Here is a 9,982-nt window from a genome sequence, read left to right on the forward strand (position 1 = left end):
AATAAGTCAAAGTAAAATTTTTTACGTTTCTTCAATCATTGCTGTTACACAAGGGAAGCTATAATTATATCGGACGGTTGTCAAATGATTACTTTGTGCAAGTGTATAACTTCACAATACAACCTGAATTAGTCATGCAGTTTTGTCAAATTTAAAAAAGTGTGACTCAAGCAAGCAATCCCAGTAAAATACGATCAGATAAAATTTAATCTTGAGATTTAGTGAGACAGAAAGAGACATATTTATGGGCACTTATGTACGTTAAGAAACAAGAATACTGATGACCCGAATAAAATGACTGGTAAGCAATCAAGACATTCGGTAGAGTCAAATATACGGCAAGTATTCTGTATTGAATCGTGTATTATATTCAAGTGTTTCAAAATTTTCATTACAAAATCGACCAAATGACTTAATGTGTTTAAAAAATTCGAAAAGTATGCTACAATTACATGAATACAATTTATTATGAATTGCATTTTTATAAAATATAAAGAATCAAACATTGCCTAATCATGCTTGGTAGCTTGAGATTTGTTAAATATGACACATACGTCCGAATTAAAAGACCCTCTATAGGTCATTCGCATCGTGTTACCCTGCCGTGAGTGGCCATCCTGTTTAGACAAGGCCGAGGGTCGGGAAGCCCTGCGAAAATAATAGTCTCCATTTCCTGGCGCAATACCCGGATGGTTACAAACTAAAAACCAAACCAAATAAAGTAATAAAAAGTCCTCCCCAATCAAATAATCCAATTAAATTGCGAGAAACATTGTCGTATTGAAAACTTAAAGTGATGCAGAAAAATGTTTAATCTCACGAATTTCTAAGGATAAGCAAAAATAGCACGTAAGAATACTAAGAGTAACCCGAGTCGAGTTCTTGGTGCGTTTCACGGCTGTAAGGCAATTTTAAATTGCTGTCAACTTGGGCCACGGCCGTATCGTTTGACAGAGTTAGTCGCAATTGTTCGACTTTATACGGGGGAATCAGCATGAATTGTTCGTAGTTGCGTGTATGTCCGCGTCTTGGTCGCTAGTAGCTTTCTGAAAGACGCTGTCAAGACACTTTTTTTTTTCGCAATGACGACAAGATGCTCTACGAGTGTCTCGAAGCGTTTATTGCTTTAGTATTACAACAGTATTATCAAACATCTCAGATAAAACAATTCAAGTCTATATGTATAATTTAAAATAGTTTAAAAACATTTTACACTCTCGGAGATGCTTTTGGCAGAAGAAAAGTATATAAAATGATTCTTGGACAGTATGTACCACTACGTTAGATACATTTGTGGCGTATTATGTGTATACGCATAACTCATATGACCATAGAAGTATCACGCGTGTATCACATAACTATTCGCAGAGTGTAGAGAATCTAAGAATTTAGTATGCGCGAAGTGGCTCCTATCGCTAAAGCACCTTTTACTTTGGTGCCTTTCACGAGTATCGGTGAATGATAATTGTTGTCGTTTGAGCAAATCTGTTCGACGCATGTAAAGTCTGTAGGAATGTAGTAAAGATAAGGAGCACGGCTACGACGTTAAAAGATCTGAATCCAGTACTCTGATAAAGAAGAAAAAGGAGAACTTTATTTAAGCATTTTCGTAGTACGTTTAAATGGTACCTGTGTATCAGTAGACATTCAAGAAATGTGCCAGGGTCTCTTGAGAACTGAATCTACGAGATGCGAGTAGAGGAAAATGCATTAGTCCGATTACTATCGTTTACTCTCATTGTTATCTACTCAGAGTGAATTTAAAACAGTTGCTTCACTTCTCGGTGAACTTATACTGTAGATATTACACGTACGAATTTACAAGTATACAATCATATTAGTAGGATGGTGGATTACCAATATTATTAGTGAAGATAAAATGCTTCACATATGTTTAACACTGAAAATAGTCCAAAACGTCAATATCACTTATCAAGGAGAATCTTTGCCAAAATAGATATTGCACAGACGATTCTTCCTGTGCGTCACGCGTTTCTACCTCAGTCTGTTAATAATTGAGATATAGACGTAAGAAACAATTATGGCAAAACATGTCAGAGATGAAAATGAAAGATTGTGGTAAGCTGTAGAATGAAAATGCGCGCTATGTTACGTCGCAAACATGGCCGTCAGAGCCACCTCTGAGAAGCGTGTTCCTTATATAACGCAAAACGGACAACAAACGATTAATGGACGTAAACTCAAGAAGGCATAAATAGAAACTCGAGACATAACCAACTAGATTAAAAGATCGCATAAAGCTGCTATCTATAATATTCAATCATTTTATACAGCATGATTTGAATTATATGTATGTAAACTGACCCGCAACATGTCTGGCTGGCCTTGAAACGGCACGGCATGTGTGTCCGCACCTCTCGGACTTGTCAAACTTGTCATGGCAGTCAACGAAAAGTCCATCAAAGATAACTCTGACACTATGTATAATCGTAGACGTTGTATGAATGATTATAAAGTTGCGCAGTCTTTTGGTTATCTATTAAGCTTCATGTTTCTTCGACACTTACCTGTTCTTGCTGTGAATCTTCCAAGAATTTTATCAGCACACAAACTTCAGCACGTTAAAATCACTCCAGTGTTTTTGGATTCCCTGAATCTGCCACTGTCACGGACTATTCACAGCTTCCACTTTATTCCTTCCAATATACTTATGTACACGTGATGATACACCAGGTTGTCTACGTATGTTTTAACAGAATTTTACTTGACTGATCACCGTGCCTTCTTCTGGACGTTGGCGGAATTTAATGTTACTCTTAAAAGCTATCCAAGCACCACCTAGTGTACCGCACGGAAGGCGAGGAACTACTGCGAATCACGCTACTGTTGGAGCTTGAGAACGGCAACTAGTGACATCGTACAGATTAAATGAGTTCGCTTGGTATTAAAGGTTTACGACGATATAATCGTTGACGGAAGATAAGGAGAGCTGGGAACTAAAAACGGCGTATTGTTGAAGCTTAGAGATGGTAGATGGCGCGGTATGCATCATTTTCATTAAATTCGCGGGAGTCGCGGGACCTGTAGATTTTGCTTAAGGTATTACTAAGGTAAACTCAAAACCGCGTAATCGAGCTGAAATTTGTTTTGCGTCTAATTTGTATAGCAATACATCTCTCTACAAATGGTTAACACGATTCACTCATCAGTTTCCGAGTACTTCCGAGTCAAAGTCAGGACTCGTAACACGTATTCCCTATACCTGGCCAATAAAACGCGCTTGGTTTTTTTGACTCGTCCGCGTAATTCCGATGAAAACCTAGTACGTGGAAAAGGAAAAAATGAGGAATTTTTTAGATTTTTAGTCAGAACTTTTTACTCATAGGATTTATTGATAGACATGAAAGAAATTCGATATTTATTACGAAATCTCTCGTACGACGGCTAGACAAAAGAGCGTTACGGCAAAATTGTGTTTAAGACTGTATTCGGTGTATTACGTATACACTACTACATCCAATGTACATTAGCGTGCGCCTATCGATGCAGGGATGAGCGTATGTGAGTGAACTGACCAGTTCAAAAGTTGACGCTGGATTGTTCAAATCTTACATTGAAAATTTTGTTATTTTTCGGTCCGTAGTAATACCTTAAGTGAACATATTTGTGTTGAGATTATTTGTCACATCAATCACGATCAGTTAGAGCTGATACCTTATTAGTTGGTTGTAACAGAATTTTTAATAGCATAATGCATCTATCTAACAGAATTGTGTCAATGATTTTCGATTATGCCGATTATAGTTTTGGGATACATACGTTCAAGAAACCCGTCATTAGAGTCGATTCCATCATCGTTATCATTAATTTTGTTGTTGCTTGATATATAAATTACCTTTCTTTGTTGATGTATTATTGCATTGCATTCAATTTATTAAAAAATAGTTTATCCAAAATGAGACTTACTTAGTAGTTCATATCCCCCAAAAAACACTTACGTGTAAAAAACAACGCCAAGTACAGGATTGCTGTGAATTCCTCTAACAAAAAGTATTGATATCATATTATTGAGGCCAAGTACATAAGTCACTACATGTTTTCCTATTATATGATCTAGCACTGGCCCATCATTTTAATTATATTTTCAATATTTCCTATAACGTTTTCGCTACTCTTCTATGTTACTACTGCTTCCCGTGTTTAATTACGATTTAATGGTGATTTAATAATTAATAAAACTGTAGGTGATTCCTTATCGAGTACTACTTGGCATGTCCGTGCCAGGAATTCCAAAGTACTTACTTTGCACGTGCTCATAGTATTCTAATACTGTATGTTTGTTATTAGGCTTTTACCGTGATTATTTTTGACAAGTTATTGTTAATATGCTTTCTATAGAAAACTGGTACTGGTTTTGTACCAAATTTATATCAAGAAATGCACGGACCCGCCAAGTAGTACTCGATAAGGAATCACCTAAAGTTTTATTAATTATTAAATCACCATTAAATCATAATTAAATACGGGAAGCAGCACACTGAAATCTGTATTGTTAAACAAAGTACTAAGTACTTATGTACTTGGCCTCAATAATATGATATCAATAGTTTTTGTTAGAGGAATTCACAGCAATCCTGTACTTGGCGTTGTTTTTTACACGTAAGTGTTTTTTGGGGGATTTCACAAGTTTTTGTTGTTCAATAGGATATATGAAAAAAGTTTTAAACACTGAAATCTGTATTGTTAAACAAATATAAAATATAAATGCATTGCAATGTCACTAATCAGATAAATATATTGCGTTGTCGAAAATGTTAAATGTCATATATATGTAATTTATAAATTGATTTTTCTTAGAAACACAAAAATATATATAAATTTAAGAGGAAAGTATATTCTTAAATGTAGAATGAAATTCATTTAGAAAGAAGTTAAGTCATTTAGGAATTTCGTAAGCTTTCTACCGTGATAATCATAGACGTGACACGAAAGATTTCCATGAGGAAAGAAGATTTCCTCCTCATTTGCACGCTTACCATCAGTTACATATTTAGTTCAAATCAAAAATCGAAGTAAATTTTTCTTTAAAATATATATTTTTCATTTATTTGTTTTTCTGAAATCTGTGGTTGAATGTTTAATAGATAAAAATAAAATTAATGTTTGAATTTTGTGTGAAAATTTTTATCAAAACTTACATGTGATTAGTTTCTAATAATTAATAATATTTACTTGAATGAAGGGTAAATGTACTTGAACTAAAAGAGTATTATAGATTTAATATTTGTAAAATCCTCATTCGATATCTTAAGGCAATGACTCAACTGATCTAGTGCGATACAATATATTGTAGTATTAATTGTTCTAAATTTTTGTTTTCTATTTCAACAAGAACATAATAAATATTAGAATATATCTTTTATAACAAATATGATACTGTTACTATCTGCTAAATTCAAGTCTCTTTGTTGCACTTAATGGTATTGGCAATTGTGTATAGTGTTTTAATTATAAATTTCAGTTGTAAAGTATCATACATATTACCAGATGAGTGACATATTAAATATCTTTGCCTAGTTATTGTTTGTAGAAATATTATACGAATAACAGTTGAGTCAGAGTCTGATGTGCTGTTTTAAAATTTCAATATAAATATATATTGACTTGCTATGCAGTCTCAATGGATTAAAACATACACTGATATATTATGCATAACTTATGGATTTACTTACTTTAACTGGTCATACTCTGTCTATTTTTTGCAAGTGGTTTGATTAAGTGTTAAATTCCTCATAATCTTTATATCCTTATAAATATATATATTTAGGATGTTATGCATACTGGAATCCACACCATGTACTGACGGAGGTACTCTCTTACTCAAGTATATGAGAATGAGGTCTGGCATAAATGAAAAGTACCTATACTATAGAGGTTTGACATTAATGGGCACCTGAATATAAAAGGATTTTGAGATGTTTATTAATCAACCATATTTGAAAAAACCCTATGAAGATTTCCATTGAGGAGGCTACTGTAACCCAAGTACAGAAGCGTTGTAAATTCCTCTAAGAAAAAGTATTGAAATCATATAATTAATGCCAAGTACAAAAGTCACTACATATCTTTTTATTATACATATGATCTAGCACTAACCCATCATTTTAATTATATTTTCAAAATTTCCTATAACGCCTTCGCTACTTTTTTATATTACTACTGCTTCTCACAATTTTATGGTCATTTAATAATTAATAAAACTAGTTGATTCCTTATCGGGTACTACTTGGCGGGTTCGTGCATTACTTGATAAAAATCTGCGTTCATTATGCCCGTCTTCAAACTCAAAACCAACGTCAACTTTCTATATACAGCATATTAGTAATAATCGGTCAAAAATAACCAGGGTAAAAGCTTAATAACAAACATATAGTTTTGGAATACTATTGGTATGTTCAAAATAAGTACTTTGGAATTCCTGGTACTCGATAAGAAATCAGTTCTCTCTATCACCATGATGATTATCATCATTGAATTATTAATATTCCTACCATACGTTTAATGAAACCTTAGTAACCATATTACACCCTGAACGGACCATTAAGAGAAATTTGAGTAAGTTTCGAAAAATTCCGTATACGCGAGAGCAGCGTCGTACAAAAATTCAAATTGTTCCTGAAAGAAAGTTGTGGGATGAATAATTTTTTTTTTACTTTGCCTTTATTTTATTGGATGAAAAAAAAACTCACGATCGTCTGGACGAATTCACGTTTCGATCTTCTTACGGCTCGAATCGCTAAACACACGTCGCATTCTCTTTCCACAGCCATTCTTTCCATCAAGAAACTTAGAGCCAGGTATAAACCGCATCCGGTTACTCCGTCGCTAAAATGAAATTGTATCATTATTATAATATTTGGAACGGTCTGAGTATTTCTAATTGTTATTAATTTTCAGTCGTACTGGCACAATGATACCACGGGACCATCGCCCCTTGGTATTCTTTCGGCAGCCTGCCACAAGCTGATCAAGGCTACCGGATGTGGTAGTTCTTTGTGTCTTCCAGGTTTCCAACTTTTACAGGATAATATTGTAACTTGTTGTTTCATTTCCTTGTCCTATAAAATAATCATAATTAATTTTTTAATCATAACAAAAGTCAACCTTACTCAACCCACCTTGGACTTGTCAGCCAGTAATAATTTACGTGTAGTGAAATATTCAGAATCAATTATATCATGCGTGTTGACTTCTAGGTACGGTGTTGGGTGGAACTTTCCATCTTCCGGTACGATCTCGCAACATGTCTGCAGAGCAAAAGTAAAGCAGCAAGTTGGATATTATTTGACAATTAATTCTGGGAGTGGCGCGTGAGTTGCCTGAGACAAGACACCCCAACTCGATGTTTTCAAATGGAGATCAAAATCGCGTGAGCATTCCTGGGTTAAAAACTTTTTAATTGATTTTTCATACTCACAGGATCCTCTGGATCGACCGGCTGCAACTGGACGATCAATTCAATTTTAAATTCAGCTATCATTCTCCAAAAATCAGATACTGTCGAGGGTAGAGGTAACTGTGCTGCTATGTACTGATTTTGCACTTTTACGCCATCGACGTAAATAGCTGCTATGTAATCACTGTTTTCGTCCGACGGTGGATATCGTGTCAAGTATATTCTCTTGTAATTATCTGTTAAAAAATTTAACTTATTCGCGAAACTCGTGTAAAATTAACAAAATGGAAAGATAAAAACCTGTAGCTTCCTCTGGATATCTGGTTTTGGACCAGTTCTGGAAAGGCAATGCTTTCCTCAGACTGCTCGGCTGCAATGCTTCGTCCTGCCAGGCGATGTCTTCGAGTCTTGCAACAAGTGCGTAAAGTCAAACATAATGGAAGAACAGCTAACGAATGAACTTCATGAATTAAAACAAAAACCTCTGTCGCTGGATCCGCAGGTACTGCTTCATCTCTCTGATTCCCTCAGGCAGACTGTCATTGCATGGTATGTGTGTGGTAAATGCAAGTAAACATTCGGCAATTACCAGATGCGCCATTAAATACTGTTGCTTATTGCCCACCATATTGGCTCTTTGGTTTCTAATCTTTTTTGTCTCGGCCAGAACATCCACGACCTAAAGTAATACCAGATCATTTTCAAAATTTTTAGACATGAAATGCAACTGCCTCCATTGTATATTACCCCTTCGGCTGCTGCTCTGTGCAAACAAATGTGACATAGGATTATGGTTCCCGTTCTGCCGACTCCGGCGCTACAATGCGTCACGATAGGACCAACACCTGGTGATGTTGCTAAAAGTTTTTTCAAAAAAGCTACTATTCCGTGTGTGTAGAGGGGGACACCGTGATCAGGCCACGAAGTGTAATGAAGATGTTCAATCTGAAGGTTAAATATTTTTTTGATACAGGATTTTCATTTTTATACTAACATCTTGATACGTGTTACAGATTTTACCTTGCGCGTTTCCTCCTGGTAGGTGACCTGAAAGGTCCTAAACGTATAGTCAGCAAACACATTATATTTGACATTTGCGACTAGAAAATCACCAAATTGTTTCTTCTTGCCAATATTAGGCCAGTATTGTTCACATTTGGTCTGAAATTGAAAAAATGAAAAATATAAATATACTTTTGGATATTTATTATAGAGATATAACGTAGAGCTACTGGAAAGTACTTTGCCATTTTCCAAGATATTTGCCACCATGCAGATAACAAGAGCCTTCTCTTGCCAAATCATTCGCCAGAAATCAATGATTGTATTTTGCTTGGGACCTTGAGTTGCTATGTACGCACGTTCCTTATTGAAACCCTTGAATATGAATGAAATTCAATATGAAACATTGAAATATAAAGGTCATTTACGAAATATTGTACCTGTATGTAACTCGCATTGATGTAATCAGAATACGGATCATCCGGTAGCTTCTGCAGTATCACACGAGTCTCGTCATCTATTTGCAATTTATTCGGTGAAATAAATAATTAATCTAATTATATTAACGTTCAACGATAACTTAAGTACGTACATGCTAGTAAATTCTTGTATCTATTTTTTGCTTTGTTTTGAGGCTCTTCTCCGTACGTCCATGGTTTGGTTTGGCCTCTTGGAAACATCTGCAGCCAGGAATTGAGATTTTTTTATGAAAAGTGCATTAATTTATAACAGATATCGGAATTGTATCAGGTACCTCGTATTGTTTGTCCAGTAAACCAGTAGCTATAGCCTGCTTGACGTAATCCTCAAAATTTTTTACTTTCACCATAGAACTGTATTCTGACTCGGGCGGCAGGTGACTTCTTCTTGGGTCCATCACCGGTGAATTTCCAAGGGACGATGGTTCCGAATTTTCTGAAGCTAATCGAGGTGACGGCTTTTCAACATTTGCCAGTGTGATGGACTGATTCTCATGATTCACGTCGTTTAGTTTTTCAGTAAGCGGCATGTCGTCCTGTCGTTGAAAGAACGCTTTGGCTTTTCTGAAATAAACAAACTTATAGTAAAATTTGTTATTTTCTTGTCGAAATTATCAGTAATTTCAACTTACTCGCGATAGAGATAAATTATGACGATGAAAATGGCCAACAATGGAATAAGTATTAGCCAGGATTTATTGAACGAACTGGGAACTTCGCCGATACTGATTGGCAATGATTCCATTATAATTGGTTCATTAGCGATCTGCCCGTCGTAGCTCTTAACTATAAGGATGATCTTGTAGTAGGTTTTAGGTTGTAGAGCGCAATTAAACTCGCCGTCATACGTTTTATTGTCGCCGACGATGAACGACTTCATATTACTCTGGAAATTACGTCGGATGAAATTGATAAAGCATTATATACATGACGATTAAAAATATTCATTTTTATTTATTACCGGAAGTACAGCTGCTAGCCAAATCGCTTCGGATGAATCTAACGTTACGTCTCTTTTCAGATGCTCCGGAAGGTGCCGACGATGAACGACTTCACATTACTCTGGAAATTACGTCGGATGAAA

The 9,982-nt window shown here is 35.4% G+C and overlaps 2 protein-coding genes across 15 annotated transcripts in view; both read right to left on the reverse strand.

Moving 5' to 3' along the window:
- The window catches only part of LOC107274049 (probable inactive tRNA-specific adenosine deaminase-like protein 3), a 7,658-nt gene extending 4,791 nt beyond the window's left edge, over window positions 1-2,867 (reverse strand). For 2 of the 13 annotated variants that reach the window (XM_025091336.1, XM_025091337.1), the window contains exon 1: window positions 2,529-2,861. Coding sequence is in view for 4 of the 13 variants with exons in the window: in XM_025091333.1 (XP_024947101.1) it covers window positions 555-590 (36 nt within the window). In the remaining 9 variants the exon portion in view is untranslated. Of the gene's footprint in view, window positions 1-554; window positions 701-1,629; window positions 1,825-1,857; window positions 2,274-2,325; window positions 2,439-2,528 lie in introns of those variants that run through there. The other 11 variants (XM_025091333.1, XM_025091338.1, XR_003061707.1 and 8 more) reach the window with 11 other exon arrangements.
- Window positions 2,868-5,201: 2,334 nt separating this feature from the next.
- Window positions 5,202-9,931, reverse strand: LOC107274051 (receptor-type tyrosine-protein phosphatase epsilon; the record flags this gene model as incomplete). 2 transcript variants are annotated; one of them, XM_025091329.1, is given in 15 exon segments in its annotated part: window positions 5,202-6,029; window positions 6,711-6,846; window positions 6,925-7,079; window positions 7,140-7,268; window positions 7,439-7,653; window positions 7,718-7,824; window positions 7,900-8,096; window positions 8,165-8,362; window positions 8,438-8,578; window positions 8,660-8,794; window positions 8,860-8,936; window positions 9,012-9,099; window positions 9,174-9,462; window positions 9,531-9,784; window positions 9,860-9,931. In XM_025091329.1, coding segments are annotated over 15 exon segments (2,319 nt in total), but the record flags the coding sequence as incomplete, so codon positions are not given.
- Between the last annotated feature and the right edge of the window lie 51 nt (window positions 9,932-9,982).

This window comes from Cephus cinctus, unplaced genomic scaffold (genome assembly GCF_000341935.2).
Source record: "Cephus cinctus unplaced genomic scaffold, Ccin1 Ccin1_scaffold2055, whole genome shotgun sequence".
NCBI lineage: Eukaryota > Metazoa > Arthropoda > Insecta > Hymenoptera > Cephidae > Cephus > Cephus cinctus.